At 39.6% G+C, this 20,503-nt stretch overlaps 1 protein-coding gene across 3 annotated transcripts in view; it reads left to right on the top strand.

Annotated features, from left to right (window-relative positions):
• Frl (formin-like protein) overlaps nucleotides 1-20,503 on the top strand; it is a 251,620-nt gene that overhangs the window by 144,966 nt on the left and 86,151 nt on the right. For all 3 annotated transcript variants that reach the window (XM_083120387.1, XM_083120386.1, XM_083120388.1), the window contains exon 4: nucleotides 13,072-13,151. In XM_083120387.1, coding sequence (XP_082976513.1) covers nucleotides 13,072-13,151 — 80 coding nt within the window. The remainder of the gene's footprint in view (nucleotides 1-13,071; nucleotides 13,152-20,503) is intronic.

Genomic DNA, 20,503 nt, shown 5'->3' with positions numbered 1-20,503 from the left:
TGAACATGTGTCAATTAATTCATTTATTTGTTTTTAGTAGATTCCAGATGCAGAACAATGTAGCTATTTTACACTGTTATTACAAATAATGTTACAATGCTCTTGTTTAATAAAAGGAGTATAAAAAAAACAGGTCGTCAGGAGACTCGAACCTGGGACCGCTAGATGCCCAGTCGAGAACTCTAAGCACTACACCACGCCTTTACCTTGCGTTCAAACAACAATTTTTATATACAATATTCAGTCACTCCAATATTGTAAATATCGTTGGATGATATTCATGTAGTTGAACTTTTACTTTAATTTTGAATTGCTTTTCTTGAATTAGCAGCTATCATCGAGAAAAAAGAATCCAAGTGATGAAGAAAAACGAGAATATTGGTAGCTGTTGTGAAAATGCGAGTTATTTCTTCTAACTTATTATTGTGATTAGATATTATTAATGGAAAATATGTAGAGGCTTCTAGATATTTTCCTCTCTTTTGTTGTTCCTCTTCGTTTCTTCTCTCCTATTTTCCTTTGTGTAGACCCATCAGCGATGAAATACTAGAACATCGATTTTCTTTCTTTCAGAAAGTATTTCTTATTTGCGACAAATGTAATAGTGATATTTTTTTTAGAGTTTTATACAATAATACTTTGTTTTATTCCTATGGCGTATTTCATAAATATCTATTGTGCATATGGCAACCCTGAAGTTGATCCTAACCCTACACGCACCCCACCAGCGCCTTACGTAATTTGATTTGCCTAGTTTAAAATGTCGTTGTCCTAAAACTTTTGAGAGGCACTGTACATGGTTGCAAACACTGGTTCAATTCAGAATTGATGAATTCTCCACATTGCGCATCGAGTTATAGGCCTAGCGCGCCGCGTGATGAGATGCACTGGGTTGGAACGGGAACGAGAGAAGGTCATATCTGCTGTTCCTATCTGTTGTTCCATTACTTTACTTCTGTAACAGAAAGCATGCATGCATGCACTTGGTGGAATTGCCCAAAGCTAAACTAAACTTCCTCCTACCAAATTATTGTAGCATTAAAATCCTCAAAATTCATACGCAAGCACAGGTCTTATCCCATGAGCATACGTGTTAATGTTTAATAAAGCAAGCCCAAGTACGAAGCCGAGCTGTCTAAATAGCTGTAGAAATTGATTATATCGGTCCTTTTATGTGCATTTGTGGTGGATTTGTTTAGTGAAAATGTGAAGTGAGAAAAAGCTCCACACATTCTTCTGTGAGGTTATGTGGGGTGTCGCCGTACAATACAGACAACTTCGATCAAGCTTAGAGGCGCAGGCAAAAGAACCTGCGCAGAACTGTGTGTCCTGTGCATCGTACTAGCACGTGGAGGGGAGGGGAGGGGCAGAGTGGAGCAGGTTTCCATTTGGCCCGAGTTGAACGGATGGATGAGAATATGCGCGAAGGTTAATTTGTTTGTGTCCGCTCTTGAACGTTTCGTTCGCAACCCTGTTTCGATGCAGAGCCCTCGTTAAACTACATTTTCCTGCATGCATGGATGTCACTGGCACTATTCGTTTTTCTGTCACAAATTGTAATGAAAGCTATAGTGCGTTATGGAAACAGCATCTTGTCGGCAATCTGTAGTATGCATAATATGTATTTTAGTGTAGCCTATTCTTTGACAGAAGAAAGATAAAAACGTGAGCGTGATCGAACACACACACACAAATGAAGTTCTTCGATGACTATAAGCGTCGAAACGAGGCCTCGGGGAGCAAAGTGTTGCTGAAAAAAATTGTTGGCATTGATGTTCTCTACACTTCAGAGTGTCTGATTTGTACGGCGATATAATATAGTGGTGCGGAACACTCCGTCCTAGATATTGGTGCTCTCTTGTTAATCAATTTCATGTAACTAACTAATCATTCTTTGCCCAAGTTGTTGGGATTAACCAAAAGTGTCAGGAAAATGTCGCAAAAGTTATAGATGCTTCTTATTTCAACTCGTGGCTTCTGTTCACTCTTAATTAGGGCTGAGCCGAAACCACTTGGAACCGATACGGATGCTTGAAAAAGTTGCTTTATGTATTAAGATTAGTGTGTTAAGTATTCTACTCAAATTTTGTAAACCAATTTACCAAGATTTTTGATTTAGAATTACCTACGTCAGAATATTAAATTACATATTATGTTATCACAATATTCAGTTTTTTCACACAAAATTGGTGCAAAATTAAATGAAACTTTGCATTTTGCATAATATCAAGGATAATTATTTATAGACTCCACGAAAGTGTCGCACGGCATTTTTCAGGACTCCGTGAAAGACCAAAACGCCGGAAAAGTATCGGCAAAAAAAAATTCCAACCGATACTTTCCGATATCAACACCACTGGTATCGGCCGATATCGATACATCGGCATCGGCTCAGCCCTAATCTTAATTCATCGTTACAAAATACAAACATCATAAGAAAGTTTCATGCATATTTATAAACTCCTAATATGAACTAAGCTACACCTTTATTCCCATCTGTACCGTGGAGGTTTTGCGTTCCACCTTAATTCAACTACCGCTGTGGCAACACTGTTTTTCTGAAACGAGAGGCGCTGACCAAAGGGAAATTGCCCGGTGCGTGTGAGTGACGTCCCCAAATGGAAAGTACAGCTTTGCATAAAAGCCCCTTCCGCCGGAACACAGCGAAGGGCTTCCTTTTCCCTCGCGGAGCTCGGCGACGCGCGTGACGTTTGCTGGCAGGCGTACAGCTTAAATCCGCACATCACAGAGTTCCTGACGAGAGTTTATGGAGGTACCTCGGAAGCCGTAATTCCATTTTAATGGTCTTTTGGCTGGCGCATTTGATTTAATTCCCAACGGATTAGTGTAGTATGAAGAAAGGAGCATGTACACCAATCAATGGACGTACCCTGATTAAAATAGAATCCCTGAAGGTACCTCGACACAACACACACTTGGCGCCCCCCCCCCCCCCCGGCAACACCCTATGCTATTTTTCTTCCAACTTTACCATTAGAAGTACCAAATTTTTTCGAAGGTCGGTATTGCTTCTACAACCATTTTTCGTCGTCGTCTTCTTCTAAGAGAACCAAACCCAACATGGCTAATCTAACCACCATGGGGGTTTAAGTTGTGTGCAATAAGTGAAACCCCACAAAGCTACCAGCCAATGGCAATGCTTAAAACAGTTGTAGCAGCAATCACTATCTTTTTCAATTCACACCAAGTCCCATCCTGATTTGAAACTATTTTATTCTGAGAATCAGGTAACAAAAATATAGAATTATATTTTCTAACTCTGTTGTTTATTACACAACAACAATTTTGAGAAATTATTTTAAGTTTCTAACCTGTTTGTCCTCTCTCTCCCTAAAAATATATTTATCAGAAAACTAAGTAAGAACTGATTACCCGTGCAAGATCGCCGTGGCGTAATAGTCTTTTGAGAACCAGGGCCTTACTTATTCTCCCATTCTTACTTTCATTTAGTGTTTCTTTTCACTATTCCTATTTTCCTTCTACATCGCCTTTCCCAAAGCCTCAGATTTTTTTCTTGTTGCTCACTTCCTCGCTTGTCGATTAGGCTATATTTCCTTAGCTTTTCTCTTATTTTCTCCTTTAGTTCTTTTGTTTATGTCTGTCTTCCGAACTTGCTTCTTTCTTGCTCTTTCGTTGCCTTTCATCCCTTATTCAATTTTGTGTGTTCCTTTGCTTCCCTCTCTTCTGTTCATTTTGCGACGTCTCGTTCATTACGACGGATTTTTAACACTAGAACGGCGGGAGAGGTCAAAATAACTCCTACCTTCACTTTTTTATTAATAACTATCCAGTTTTTCTTATTTTTTCTCAAAATTTCGTGACTTTTCATAATATTTTGTTCTTTTAAAAATGGTGTATTGAAATATACAGAATATAATTTATTTCTGTGAAATTTCATGTCATATCCCTGGAAGGGGTCAATTTGACCACTGTAAAGTTTCATTTGTGCGTGCTTTAATATCAGCGTTAGGTTGCGGTTCCTGTATCATCCCGGCTTGAGCATATTCCCACTTGTCATAGTTTACATGCATGTCTCCATTTAGTGTTCTTGGACTGGGATGGACGTCTCTGAACATGCCTCGTCAAGTAGCAGATTCTCGAAATGTTGCGTATTCTGGAATGTTCAGTTGTTGATGATTATAATACATAACGCTCAGAAAATGATATAAAATAAAATTATGTTCTCATTCCAAAATAATTTGGAATTTTTAAATGCACTTCTTATGAAGGGTCAAAATGACCCCTTTCCGCTGTTCTAGGGGTATCAGATCCTTCGCCGTTCTAGTGTTAATACACATACAGTAGGCATATCCGTCGTAAACACAGTTTTCTGTTTTCGAACCTCCCCTTAAGACTTTTCCTCAGACCCGTGCTTAGTTCTTCAGTTATATTATTCCATTGGGGTGTGGTTGCGCGATCCCTTTATCTAGAGGAGAGGGAAAGTGGCTTGTCGTGAAGTAGAAACGTCCAGCCCCGCAGTGCGGCTGTAGTGGGTGGGACGTCAAGATTTGATGCTGGGATACGCCCTACTCCTAGCAGTTGGCATACACGTGACTGTCAGTTCCCGGAATTATGAGTTCAGCTCAATACGAGTGCGTTCATGATTTTTCTACTCTCTACATCAAACACTCGCAACCTTTTCAATTCAAAGAGCTTAATTTTCCATTGAGATAGAAGAGCAAGGAATCATTTTAAACTCAAGGTGGTAATCAAGCCACAAAAAATCGATAACACTTTCGATGCCGCCACCGAAGTTCCCTGGTTCGAGCCCAGGCCTGGACGTAGATGCTTTTTGTGAATGCCCCTTCATCAGTTGTATCTAATCATCCCTCATCCTCATCGTCGCTATTAGACAAAAGTGGCAGACACTACGTAATAAGAATAAAAAATACAAATATTTATAAGTTGTCATAGACACAAGGTATGGATGTTTGTTGTAAAATATTGATTGATTTAGTTTATTTTACTTCGCGTTTTGTGCCTCTTGGCTAATTTGCGAAGATGGGGATGAGTGATGAAATTATGAAATTGATGAATGGACATTCACAAACAACCAAGCCCGACCGGGATTCGAACCCGGGACCCTTGGCGTCGCAGCGCGATGTGCTAACCACTCGGCCACAGGGTTGGGCTGTTGTAAAATAGTTTTCGGTGTTAAAACCTTCTTATGAAAGTTATAAAAAGCTAAATAGGCTGGCTATGTACTAGTGCATGCAGAAAGAAAGAAAGGTTTGGCATGTGTAGAAAATATCACGTTGACCACACATTTCTTTAAATAGGTTTTACGACTGCCAATTATTTTTAGTTATTTGTTTGGAATTATGAAATTTTGACTAAATTAGAAAATTTGTGAAATACCCAACCATATGCTTTGGCGATTTCGCCACTGAAGTTCCCGGGTTCGAGTCCCTGCCTGGGCGTGGGTGTTATAGATCCACCAATGCATTTGGGATAGATCCACCAACGCAACGCATTTGAAACCCTGGCGTGGGAATAGTGTCGCTAGTATAAGTTATGGGGAAGCCTGTAGTTCTCATATTTTCCGATGTTTTAGAAAGCTTGATGCTACTAGTGTCCTTTCAATTTCATCTGATCACCATTCATTCCTATCGTCGCGACTAGTCAAAAATGGTACAAAACGACCTAAAATAACAAAAATACTAGTTTTCTGTGTGTACTTTCTTTCTGAATTTTACATATTTTCTTCAACAAAAAAGTATGTTTTTCGAGATACCAGACATACATACAAGTGAATTAAAACAATATTTGGAATATTTGAATATTAAAATAATCCTTGATAAATTCTTTTCAGTTACTCCTGAAAAGTCAGTTACATATCTAGTTACACATCAACTTAATATGTAACAATTGTATTTGCAAACTCTTAAAAAATATATATATATAATAACATTTTTAGCTGATTGTTTGAGAATAACTTAAGGTCAAGTTCCACTGTTCATAGAATGTAAAAAATAAAAAAATATCAAGTACTGAAAACGTTAGGTTTCATATAATGTGTGTGTAACTATATATATATATATATATATATATATATATATATATATATATAGTTAACAGCCCTGTAAAATATTTGAACAGTTTGATTAAAGCAAATTAGAAATATACGTAAATATACATTTTTCTGTGTTCGGTCTCCCCGATGGCGCAGTGGTAGAGTTGTCGCCTTGTAATCAAGGGGTCCCGGGTTCGATACCCGGTGGAAGCACAAGTGGTTCGGATCCCACTTTAAACTGTAGGTCCAGTCCCGATTATCCTTACTTTGCCTAAAGTGGACTTAAAAAAACAAACGAATTAATCAATCAAAAATACATTTTTCTGTTTCTGGTACTGTACCTAATGTGGAAATGTTTGTTGAATGTGCTAATGCGAGTGAAAATGAACATTCTGGATGTACTCCATAAAACTTAAAATATTAACTTAAATATATTTCTTGTCTTTGTAGCTGAATTTTGGAGATTGGTTTGATGATAATTTGAAAAATATCAGCTACGATGTTTTTACAGTTTAATATTAATGACACAATTTATGGTTTAACATGATTAGTATTTTGTATATTTTTCTACACAAAATATTTGCTATATTTGCCTATAAAAATTATTTAATTTAATTTTAAATCAAGAGAAATGTAGGGTAGCCCGAGGCCATTTCGATCATTTCAGATGCAAAATTCAATTTGAGTCACAAATTTAAAATTTATTGAACAATAATTGGTTGCCACATTACATTTGTGTCCACATTTTACGGGAAATAAGGAACTGGGCCTTTCAAATGAAATACATACACATAATAATAATAAAAAAACAAGTAGTTGCACAGTGCGGATTATTTGAATAGTTTGGGGTAATTACGTTCACGTTTGGGCTGAAGTGTTAGTGAACACAGTCGTGATTTTTAGATGCACTGTCCACATGTAAATTGCTTTGTGCCGAAAGAGCCAACACAGATATCGTGGAACCACAACTTGCACTTCTGGCATTGTATCCAGCCTCCTTTTTCTGCACTTTCTTCCGAGTAATACTTCATACCACAGAAGCCACAGGGGACGTTCTCATCCTCTTGTGTGATGTCACTCGTAGATTCTTCATCACTGGAGGAGACTATTTTTCTCCCGACTTGATTCTTCTTACGAGGCCTCACATTAAATGCAGTTTTCTCTTGAGCCAATGTGGTCTTCTTTTTCTCGACTAACTCCTGGAAAACTTGATCAGATGTCAAGTGGTCCTAGTTCCTTCCTGCATTTCCGGGACACTGTTTTAGTAGGGGTAGAAATGATTTCTGAGAAGGGAGCTGTATTGTTTGGATCAGAGGATTTATGTGGAGTTGAAGTTCCGGGAATGGAAGGGACAGACATTGTTTCTGAGGTAGAAACTCGGCTGGCTTCATCAGGAACAGAATCATTCAGACCATGTTAGGAAAAATCAATAATTTATTATTATTAATTATATGTTATTTTAAACATTTACAGTTCAGTGTAATACATTAATTAATAATAATAGGCACCGTTATCATACCACACTCCTGTTCGTACGCATGTAAATGGGAGAACTTATTGAAGTCTCACATGTTAATATATAAAAATACCAAAATAAAAGTTATTTTCCATATTTTAAATTTTTCTTTGTTATAAATTTTAGTGTACGAACAAGTATGTGACATACTGTATACGTTTCAGTTTTACATAACTAAAATCGATCACAAACAAGTGATCGGGAAAGTCCCATAAATACTGATCGAAATAGCCTCAAACGGCAGATATTTTTCTCAGGGTTGGCTACCCTGCAGGCATTAGAAATATGTCGCAAATATACGGGGAGAAACCTGTCTCCCTAGTTAACACAGCAAAGCAAGTCATACATGAATACAGATTCATTCAAGAGCTACAGCTTAAGTTTGGTGGCGTAAATATTTAACTATTGAAAAGTACAGAGTTGTGTTACATACCTTCACAGACAAAATCCAATGCTAGAGCTGAATCAACGGTAAAATCGCCGTGCCAATACAAACAACTTCTTTCCACAACACGTTCCACTCAAATAGTGGTGTAATGGTCACCAAGCAGTGCAAGAGGCACGTGCAGCAGAGCATTATACTTCTTTTGATCGGAATAGCCCCGGGCTACCCTATGTTTATATTTCCTTTCGTATGAGCTTCACACCATCAGTGCATATATTTTATTTCCTTTATTTTCCTATCTTAGAACATAATAAACACCATTAAATGATTACGAAATTAATGTACTTTCACTAAAAGTGATTCTGATATCTACAAAAGCCTTATGTACATTATTCTATAAATTATTTATATAAAGTGATTTAAATCATTGATTTTTTAAGAAGAAAATCACCTTATTTAAATCTCCGACTATGAAATGAAGACAGAGGGTAACACTGTTTTTGAAGTTAATTGTTGCCTCCAGTTCGATTTGATTTTCATCAAATGCTTATCTGTGTATAATTTTCCATGCACCATTTAGAAGAGATTTCAGATCCACTATCTTTGTGATCTTCTCTTGTCATGCTTCGGTTGCGTTGCTTTGTGCGTAATGAGTAGGAAATAAGTAGTCCACTACTTACACGGAGGTCTCCACCGGAGGATTGTGTGTGTGTGTGTGTTGGGGGGGGGGGGGGGGGGGCGAACAGGAGCAGTTGCCTTTCCCTTGATGTGTGTGTGTGGGTTTGCTGGAGCGTAGGCACGAATTGTTATATTGTGATACTTGGGAGATGTTTGAAATATTTATATTAGTAGGGTTATTTTTACATGCTGAGAGATGGAAAATTCTCATCTTCGAGAGACAGAAGACACATTTAGCCCACTTTATGCTCAGATATGCTAATAATAATGACTTGGCTTGTATTTGAGAGTGGGGTGTCAACCACTGTGCAATGTGCCTCCACCTGCTATTAAACACAGGACCTATCGACTACAGGATGACAGCGGTACCAGCAGTACGCAATCGGGAAGGTCCTATAAGAAAATTTATGTGGATGAATAATTCCTAATCGGCTTTCAAAAAACGTTTCTACCTTTTCTGTTGTACTAAATGGGTTTGGATATGTGTTCCTCACTGTTATAATTCAGTTTCAGGAATATGTTCTTCATCCATCTTACACATTGTGAACAATTGAATATAGACATCAATAAATGAAGTTGCTATCATCAAGATTTTAATGTAAAATGCTGCGTAGCTTGGATTTTCGCTCAGACGCGAAAGTTGACTTGAAAACAGAAATTTTGTTGCCATACATGGTAATACATGTAAGTTTCAAAAGGCAATAACAAAAGGACTTCAAACTTAAGCTATATTTCCTGATACTTGGGTTTTGGACCCAAGAGTTCAGACAATGAAGGGATACTGGAACACTCATCTAGTATGAATCCCTATACTAATGACTAGGGCCCGGGACTTTGTCATAACTAGACCTCGGATTTTTAGGTTCTAAAAAGTGTCCTTTTACGTTCTTAAAATAGATTCTAAAAATCCTAAGATATGTTCTAAAAATCTTAAATTAGGCTCGAAAAATCCTGAAGTACTTCCAAAAAAATCTTAACTTCAAAATTCCTGAAAAATACGGATTATGTATAATCGTTCAAAATTCCTGAAAAATACGGATTATGTATAATGGTTAAAAACAACCATAATAAATCTTAATAGGTATATTAAAATTTTCATTTGCACACATCATTTTCAAAATTATCCACAAATTATTGTGGATGTTGTATTGTTAACGAAAGTTACTTTGTTTATATGAAGAATCAATTACGCATGTATAATTTGCTGCACAATAGTTGGGCGGCAATTCACCGGGAATTCCTCGAATTCTGCGTGAATTTTTCTTCATTGTTGTGAAAAATTCCAACTTTTATTAATCCAGATCCCATTGAATTTATACATATTTATTAAAGAAAAGAAAGCTGCGTGGAAAATAAAACTAAATTCTCTCAATTCCTTTTTTTTTTTTTTGTGTTAATGTCCTTGCTGAACAATCTATCTATAAGAAACGGAAGCTTATTGCAAGATATGTTGAAGTTGATTAGGTAAAATTGAGTTTGAAATTGTTATACATTATTTTTTTTGTATCCAGTAACATTTGTGGCTTGTGTTTATAGATGTAATTTTAGTCTTGAGTATGTGAAATGGCCAGTGTACCTTGAATTAAAATATTTTAAATATATATATCGTTTAACTGAATTAGAATTTTAAAATACATTGGAATCGTACAGACCCTTTATATTGTTAATATACAAGGTGTGTTCAAATAAAGACCGGATTGTTGGAATAGCAACTTTACCTGAACATGTACATCTTATTCATGTCTGTCCTTGGCTGGCCACACACTGCTCCCAACGTTTCTTCCAGCTTTGAAAACGCCTCCTGGAACGTTTCTTCCGGAATGCTCTTTAGGTCCCTCGTACATTTTTGTTTGATGTCATCAACTGTGTCAAACCGACGACCTTTGAATGTCGATTTCACTTTTGGAAAGAGGAAAAAGTCTGCCGGAGCCAAATGGAGGCTGAGGAATCACCGTTGTCCTGTTTTTGGCCAAAAATTCAGTCGCAAGTAGAGCGGTGAGAAACCCGCGCGTTGTCGTGGTGTAGCTTCCAGGTGTGGTTCCGCCAAAGCTCAGGCCTTTTCCGCATCACTGCACGTCTTAACCTCTTCATAACCTCCACATAAAATTCCTTGTTGACTGTTTGTCCTCGTGGGACGTATTCGTAATGAACTATTCCTTGCCAATCGAAAAAAAGGTTGATGTGAACATCGTCTGTTGACGTGGACGGTCGCCCACTTCGAGGATCTTCGTTCGTCGAAGTTCTCCCAGTTTCGAACCGAGTGTACCAGTCACAACACTGTGATCGGCTCATTGCTTCATCACCGAAGGCTTCCCGAAGCATTGTGAACGTCTCTGTGGCAGTTTTACCGAGCTTGAAACAAAATTTAACGCACACACGTTGCTCCTGCAAATCTTTCATTTTTTACACAGCCACAAAATGTCCCACTGACCGCTGCAGACTCGGACACGTGTTGCTCACGCGCGCGAATGGCTTGCACTGCGCTCCGGGCCTTGTTGCAATGTACTTCACAAAGATGGCGCAACTGTGTTCATTTGATTCCATCAAGTAGTTTGCGCGTGGTGCACTCAATCCGGTCTTTTTTTGAACACACCTTGTATTTGTATTTGTGTGGTTGGTGAGAGGCGGTAATACGTAAGGCTGAAAAACATCTGCTTGTACTCTTGAATTTTTGGAAAGTTCGCCTTAAAAACCGAGAATTCTAGTTGAATTTTATACTACAGTTGCCACCCTGAATACGTAACATTCTTTTTTCATGTTATCCACAGTCAAACTGTGCCTTTTGTTTGTGTGGAACATCTTGAATGCTGAAAATTATCTTTCAACAAAACATAACGAGATTTGAATGCTGAAACGTTACTTCGCAAGGCGTGAATGCTACAAAGTACCGAACTGAGGCGAAAGTGAGCAAGACCACACGGATCACAAGTTTGAACTTTGAACTGTGCAGGTAACAATGGCGCCAGACATTTTGCTTTTTTTTAGAGCTTTGAAAAAACATTATGAATTTAGGAGGGAGGGAAATCGACTAAAAGTATGTTTTAAACACAACTAGGCAATGAAGTTTTTTCGGTACCAAACCGAGCAAATACCTCTGTGTGATTAAAATCCTGAATAAAATCTATAACAACCTAAGAAAAGGTTTGATTTAGGCACTATAAAACTTCACCAGTTGTTCCATTTTTTAATGAAACGTTGATGTAACTTGTTATTATTTACTTACAAATAAATACTTCGAAAAAATAGGTTAAAAACCTAAAATCCAAGGTCTAGTCATAACATATATATATATATTTTTTATTTGGTACCGGATTGAATACTAAGGCGAGATCTTTACGTATCTGATGGAAATCAACAGAAATAGACTAACTTCCCTTTTTTTTATCCCGCCGACAATTCAGACCCGAGCGAACAATATTGAAGGAAAATATTCTGTCATTGTGCATGCACGAGAATCACCTGGCAGGAAGCAAACAAGTTTCAATTGTTCTCTTTTATTTTCTCCTTTTTTTTCGCTTCTCGCAACAATCAGTCGAAAGTAAAAATAACATTCGGTACACTAGGGGGGTGGGGTATTAAATGAAGTCAGAGTTCCTTTAACCGAAGAATATAGTGAGAAAATATTGAAAGCATCGTGAGGTTCACTGCAATTATGTCCCACCGCAACAGGAGGAATTGTATTGTATACAGTTCCTCCTGTTGCGGTGGAACATAATTGCAGTGAACCTCACGATGTTTTCAATATTTTCTCACTATATTCTTCGGTTAAAGGAACTCTGACTTCATTTAATACCCCACCCCCACCATAGCAGATCTCCCCTGGAAGATATTGACTTCCCGTATAATGAGAAATTCGAAAGTACTGTTATACATATTTTCGGCTTTACTGGGAATATTTCTACATTTTTTGACATTTTTAATTTTTATGACATATTTTTGCATTTTGTGACATAATTACATACATATTTTACAGTTTTATAGGACATAAAGTCCCGGGCGCTACTAATGATAAATACTAATCCGATACGCTTCTCGAGTTTTCAAACAGAAGTAAGATCTGAATGAAATTAACATTTAAACTGTTTTGTGTGTGGAAGTTTTCTTACAATTCTAATAGTCATTATATTTCGTGGCACCAGAATACTTTAATTTGAACTTTGTATTAGCCTATCCTGGAATATTCAATCTGGCGTGTCTGTTTTATGTGTTCTTTTTCGCGCTTATTCAAGGTCATTTTGTTATTATTTTAGAACATCTGAGATAATTGTGAGGCATGTGTTACCCATTTCCATTGGACATCACACGCGCGCACATACACACACACACACACACACACACACATATTAATGATTATGTACATAGAGAAGATTGCCTATTTTTGTTATGTACAAGTACATGTAACATGTTGGTTGCGATAGTACTGACTTCCTTCTCTTCAGTTTTGTTCTCTTTTTGCAGAAGAGAAAAATGGTCGGAGAATCTACATCAACGCAGGTGCTGAGGGACCTCGAAATTTCGTTAAGAACTAACCACATCGAGTAAGTATTATTTTGTACATTATTTTCTTATATTGCTTTTTCTTATATCGCTTTTCTTTGTTAGAAGTAAAGACTTGGGAGTCGTCTTCATTCGTTAACCGAAATGGAACTTCTGTTATCTTTACCGAAGAATCTGAGGGGGCGATCAAGACCAGTGCATCAGAATATATACAGGTAATTCAGTAAAATCGTGCAAAGGGAAACAAGAAATAGCTGATGCACCAGTGAACAATTGGAGATAACGAACTTAGGGTCAGAGATGCAAGCATACCGAGAAACTGAACACCCCCTCATTACAGTGTGGATGTCCGTAGCCATCTGGATGTTATCTTTCCTTATCGGTGAATTGGACTCGGAGGCCCTATTCCATGACCTCGCAGGTCACCCTACCTGAATCCAATATACTTTTTTGTCTGGGGATATCTGAAATTACTTGTTTATGTGACTCCAGTGGACACGGATTGAATTAGTTGCCAGGATTGTCGCCACCTGTGATGTGATTCCCAACACACCAGGGATATTGAAAGAGTGCGGCAGAATCTCCTACTCCACTGTGCCTGCCGGCCGCATTTTGGAAAGCTACTGTGAGGTACCTAATTGTACGTTGTTAACTCCTGTTTGTCAATGCTATGGCAATAGTTTCCAAATCTACAAACATGTAACTCCTACGCGTAAATTAAAGTCTATAAATGTCGCTACTCACTCTACATCAGCAGTGTTTAGGATTGCCAACCCTTCTGGAATCAAACCCATCTTCCCTATCTTCCGGACAAGCTTTGTTATCTCCCGTTGTATTATCTTTTTATAGTATTTCATTTTGATGAATATTTTTACAGTGTTATTACCTCTTCAGATGAGTCTGTGTCTGTATAATTATTTTCTTTTGTTTAATTAAATTTCGGGTGCTAGGTTGTTTTGATCAAGTTGGTTCAATTTTGTCTTCACAGTATCAAGATCTCAAACCGATAACAGCCACAGACGACGGCAAGATTTTTCCAGGGAGGGTCAAGCAAGGTATTTTCCCCACGGGGGACAGACGAGGCATGTACTTCTCCCAATAGGGTTGCCTGTTCATATTCCTGCAAACCCTCTCTTAATAATAGATATACATCACTGTGACTGAAATAAAATTATATGTGTAAAATATATTATTTTAAGTTGACATTTATTTTGCAGGGAGCACTGCCCCCTTTGTCCCCCTTCGGGACGTCCATGACAATAACTGATATTCAGAACATTTTAATCTGAAGAGTTCGAAGGCTGTAAAGAAATCTCCCGGAATTTTATTCTTTAAAGTTGGCAAGCCATACATGTCACTTGTCATTCATATTGACGACGGTAGGTTCTGGCGCTCGACATGTTTCAGCCCATATATCGGGAAACTGTCTTCTCGGACCCTAAGCTCCCTAACTGTCTTAACTGCTCAGTGGTACATCACCTACTTCCTGATTCCATTTTGCACGCTTTTACTGAATCACACTGGATATAGACCCTAACGTTACCCATTTTTCTTTATTCTTTTCTCGTAATTGGAGATGTAGGAATTTTTTTCAGGGCTTGAAATCGAAATAATTTTGCTCCTTCTCTCTTTACATTCATTTTTATTCATCTGGATTGCTGTATTGTTTTCCAATCCATATGTCAGGGTGTTATGAGAGAAAAATTGAATATTGGAGTACAGAACCTTTGGGTGAATATTTCCTTATCCCTCTCCCCACCACGTTCGTAAATGTTGGGAGGATGAATGGCGATAAGATGAAGTGGATGAAGGGACAGTCACAAACACACATGGACTACACAACACAATTCCTACAGAGGATTATTCTTGCTCCAGGACCACGTGCCAGAGCCTCGTTAGTCTGCAACAATGCAGCCCAGGGTGTACTACGTGGAAGAGGGGTTGACAGGTGGGTGCCGTCTGGATGGGTCAACCCTTACACCCCGGATGGACGAACAAGTGTTAACTTACACACATTCAGTCAACTGAGTTGAGTTGGTGTTTTAAGTACACTTTATGCACAGTAAGGCTAATTGGGACTGGACCTACAATTTAAAGTGGGATCCGAACCACTATGTGCCTCCACCAAGTATCGAACCCGGAACCCCTTGATTACAAGGCGACGACGCTACCACTGCGCCATCGAGAAGGCTCATCCCCGGATGGACGGATGAGGAGAGGGATCCGATGTAGAGATAGATGGAGGAACCGGTGTAAAGAGATGGACAGAGGAAGAGAGGAAACAAATGTGAAGGGTTTGGGCAGGGAAAGAGAGGGAACAGGAATAACGGGATGGATGAAGGAAGGGAGATTTGATGTAGATTTTTCGTTTGAACAGTTGTTTTAAATCCACTTTGTGCACAGATAAGCTAATCGGGACTAGACCTACAGTTTAAAGTGGGATCAGAACCACTGCGCAATGTGTCCCCACCGGGTTTGAACTTTTCCGTAGATTGTAGCGAAATATTGGAGTTGGGAGTCGGCCCTTTTCTCCAACCATAATCACAATGTGAAATTTATTGAACCACTAAGTCTGATTGCGATTTGCCCCTTCGCTTGGCTAAGCACTGCGCTGATATTTTTACGAGATGAAGTGGATTAAGTGGTGAAACTCGTGAAGATAACATGCAAGTGCGCGATTGCTCACGTTTTTAGATCTCTCGCCCAAGTGTCATTGGAAGTCACGCTATGTTGTTTCTAACTGGCCGTGATAAAGTGTATCTCTCGCTCTCACGCCCTGTCTGCGGGGAAAGTGGGGTTTCCTAAGCACTGTGCCATTGTATGATCATTTGCACATCCTCCTCTGTATATTCTCGTACATATCGTCGGGAAAGACAAACTACGAATTAAAAACTGTGAATCCAAGTTCCTTTGTTGAAATATCCATTGTTGCTCTGATATTGTTACAATGCTAACATCTCTGTCTCTCTCCTCGCTCTCTCTCTCTCTCTCTCTCCTCGCTCGCTCTCTCTCTCTCTCTCCTCGCTCTCGCTCTCGCTCTCGCTCTCTCTCTCTCTCTCTCTCTCTCTCTCTCCTCGCTCTCGCTCTCTCTCTCTCTCTCCTCGCTCTCGCTCTCTCTCTCTCTCTCTCCCCCCCCCCCACACACACAAGTGTGTGGCGATGCAAGTTGGCTACAGCAGAAAGCTTTTTTTCTAGTCCATCCGAAACCTTGTGGACATGTGGACCTGGTAAATGGGGCGAGTATGTCGGAAAATAAGACACAATTTCTGTAAGTGCAAAGTCTGTCCCAAAAGTAATTAGACTAATTCACGAAAAATATTTTTATTGAAGCTAGGTTCAAATCCACTTAATGTTCTTCAAAGTAGAATCCTTGAGCGTCCATACAGAGGTCCAGCGGTGCTGCCACTCTTCGTAGCAGCGCAGGAAGTCTTGACCTGAGATGATGCCTTGCAGAGCACTCGTCGCGGCTGCTTGGACATTTTCAATCGCCCCAAAATTGTATCTTTTCAGGCCGAATTTTAGCCTCGGGAATAAAAAGAAGTCAGACGGAGCCAGGTCCGGGTTGTACGGTGGATGGGAAGCGTTGCCACATTTTTCCTGGCCAGACGTTCCCTCACTTGGAGTAATGAGTGAGATGGCGCGTAGTTGTTGTGGAGAAAGAAGGTGTCTGCATCTTTAATCTTCCGAAATGATACGATGCACAACCGATTTCGGCAGTCCCACCTTATCTGAGATTAACCTCACACTCAAACGTCGGTCAGAGTCCAAAACTGACTTCATTTGAGTCACATGGTCGACGGTTCTGGACGTTGATGGGCACCTTGAGCGTTGTTCGTCCCCCGCGTCTTGTCTTCCTTTTTTGAATGCCTTGTGCCACCTTGTGCTTCGATAACGTCGGTTCCCAATACGCTTGTTTTAACATTTCAAGCGTGTCGGTAACGGATTTACCGAGTTTTGACGGGAAAAGTGTGTCGCGCTGCATTTTCGACCATGACGCGACACTGAAACAGCTTCTCACTTTGCTGGCGATCCGAACGGCTCTGAGCCTGAGACAACTGAGTTGAGTCAGACTGTATACCTGACATCCCCACCACCGCCCAATAGATCCATCCTCCGACCCTTCTGATTGGCCGTAAAAAAAATTGTTTACTTTTGTACTCTTGTAAAAATATTAATTCAGTTCTCGTCATTTAATGGCTTTTCGTCGTGTATATGTGTGTGTCTGTGTGTAAGGGGTGTAAGATTCACGGTCGTGGGAATTTTCCCGACAAGGTTCCTGCGTAAAGCAGCTCCAAGACAAAACTCTGTCCAAACTCTAATTATTGAGTACCTGGAGGCAACCATGGGATGCACAGGAGATGACATTATATTTATTCCGAGAGCTAGAACATCGTCGATATGTTTGAACAAACAGTTCCCCAGGTACGAAATGTTTACAGTACAGTATGGTGAAATGAAATGCACACATGCTCACTTGTTAAAAGTAACAAGTTTATGCGTAAATCAAGCTTTGGCTCTGTGTATCACCTGCAGTGGGAGAACAATGGTATCAACTTGCACAGAGAGCCCTGAGGTGTTCCAGCTTGAGGAATGTGAACGAATGTGACGTGCATGTATTATCTCGTGCTTTTTAAAACAATTTTACTAAAAACTTGTGACTAAAAAGAATGTCGTTGATTTACTCTTAGACTCGACTCTCGGGGAGGGAAATTACTTTTTAAAGCTCTCGTCCAGAAACCATCTCGGGAAGTGAGAAATGTAAAGAATTTGGAGCTTATCATATGATCCAACAGAACATCCACGTTAATGAGAATATTTTCCATGTAAGCATTTGAATCTGAATCCATTACACAAAATATTATCTTTGTAGCATTCGTAGTTTTCTAAATTGCTAAATCGAGGTAACCGATGTTTCTTTTAAATGTTCTGGCCGACCTTTGTGGCGGAGTTGTTAGCACAGCGCGCTACGACGGCAGATGTCCCAGGTTCGAATCCCGGCTTGGGCATGGTTGTTATTTGTGAATATCTCTTCATCAATTACATCAGTCATCCTCATCTTCGCGATTATCCAAAAGTGGCCAAAACGGGAAGTAAAATCAACTAAATCAATCTTTTAAATATTCTTTAATCTGCAGTTTACCCACTGCGGCCATCCTTGATGAGAAGTCTTGTCCAGATGCCATTCCTGCTCCCCTACCTTTTCTGGAAGACGACTGGTGTGTGTGCGAAGGGTACCATTACGGCAAAATTTCTGCTATTGTTCAGGTTGTTACGACCAAGGCAGCAGTTCCAATTGGTAATTTACGATAAACTACCCTTATTTCACAGTATTAATTCTCTGCGAAAATATGTGTAAAATCACCGATGGGTAAAAGTGGCGGAAGAGTGATAACCTGATCATACCAATTTCCATCCATGTTCCGGAGCTACAATGCAGAACGTCGCCAAAGTAAAGTAATTTTCTCGTGTCAGTTTGGTATTTGTCGGTAACAGTTGTAATAAAGACAGCAATAAGTCACGGAAAAGTGACTGCGCATCGTTTCGGAAGCAACTACCATGCCCGTCCTTACACGCACTCCTAGCAACACATGGAAAACACATATTTCCGTCGAGCGTTCCCGCATGGGAAGACGTTCCGCTTAATAGTGTGGAAATGGAGTAAGGTCACGACTCTTGTGCGCAATCAGGAAGCTCTTACAGGGCATGGCACCATCAATTGCTTTCTTTATTGTAACCTTGCAGAATATTCATAATCCCTCTCACCGCGATGTTAAGACTGAGGACTTCACGCATGAGCTATGTGTGGAATGCCCGGAAAGGAGAATTTTTAAGTTTTCCATTTTTACCGGCATTAAAATCTAAATTATCATAGGTATGGTGTTGATGCCATTATGGGAGGCTTCTTCGGTAACTGTGAAAGAACTTATTTGTATTGCATCGACTCCGAGCCGTGACAATTTGCCGTTATGTGTATGATATGTTACATGAGAGATCACCAACTCGCCGAGCATTAGAACTAATTGCCATAGTTCAAATAAATGGCGAGCTACCAAAAGACTGATTCAACATTTTCTTTGCGATAATATATAATTGACCCATCTGTGACGTTAAACTTGAATTTGCAAGATCTTTAACTCTAGGAAATTTTAGATTTTCGTATTTATAATTTTCTGAAATATATGGTGTCCGACAAAGAATGTATCATTTTCGAAACAATTACTCTCAGCTCCATGAGATAGTATGAGCATGCTTTCTGCCACAAACTGAAGAGAATCTCACCAAGTTTAGTTAACGTATGTTACAAGTTTACATGTTTATTTTCGTGTGACCTGAGTGGTTATTTCTGCATGTTAACACCGAAGACCGAGCAAAGTGCTTTGTCTGGTTCAGTGAGTGCGTGTACAAGTTGCACCTTGTAAGCCTTCAGTTGCAAACTCTTATGAAGCACGTCCCTTCCTGTAGAGTGGGACATTTCCAACTTTCGGCTCGCTTTTTGACCTCTGACTGGTCTGGAAGGCTTGCTGAACTCGATCCACTGCCTCCACCAAACATGATGGGCGACCGGAGCTTTGGCCTTTGCACAGGCAAGTTTTCTCCAGAAAATCAACGCTTAATGGAGTTCTTACCAGGTGGATGAAAGACAAACTGACGCCGAAATTTGCGTTGAACTGCGATTACACGTCGTTTTAGCATATTCTACAATACAAAACCCTTTCTGTTGTTTGGTCAGCCCCATTTGCACAAACAGTTCGTATGCGCACGGTGGGTATTTCAATTGAAACTTACTCAGTCTAGTTGCAATCAGTGTTTGTTACACGTCTTTCCGCACGATGGCTACTTAGAACGAAAGAGAAACACAGGTACAATCTTTTCCGGACACCTTGTATGTACAGATTCGTGTATTTTGTAGGGATACACTAAAATAACACATGTGATCACAACGAGTTTCATGGTTAATGTTTCAAAATTGTATGAGAATGGAGCGTTTGAAAAGTTTTGAATTGCGTCCTTCTTCCATAGAGGAGGGTCGAAAAACAACAAATTTATTTTGTAATGCTGTGAAATTTCTGGTATACCCTATAGGGGAGGCTAGATACAAATTACTCTACTTCTTTGAACAGTGTTAAATTGCAGTCAAAGGTAAAGTTCCCCGTGCATATAGCATCGTGTCATGAAGGCACCTTTAGGGGATGTGGGGCCCCACATATTCTCGATTTCGGCCATTTTGAGGTGATGTGATCAGCACCACGCTCCGGCCGCCTCAGTGTTGCCCCCGCTTTTTTCAGGAACAAGACCTCTGAAAACTTCCGACCTTAGATCACCCATCCCGGGAATCGAACCCGGGTCTCCCGCGTGGCAGTTAGACGCCCAACCGACTAGACCACCACAGCTC

The sequence above is a fragment of the Lepisma saccharinum genome, chromosome 4, assembly GCF_977018435.1.
Source record: "Lepisma saccharinum chromosome 4, izLepSacc3.1, whole genome shotgun sequence".
Classification (NCBI taxonomy): domain Eukaryota; kingdom Metazoa; phylum Arthropoda; class Insecta; order Zygentoma; family Lepismatidae; genus Lepisma; species Lepisma saccharinum.
This window is presented reverse-complemented; position numbering and strand designations above follow the sequence as displayed.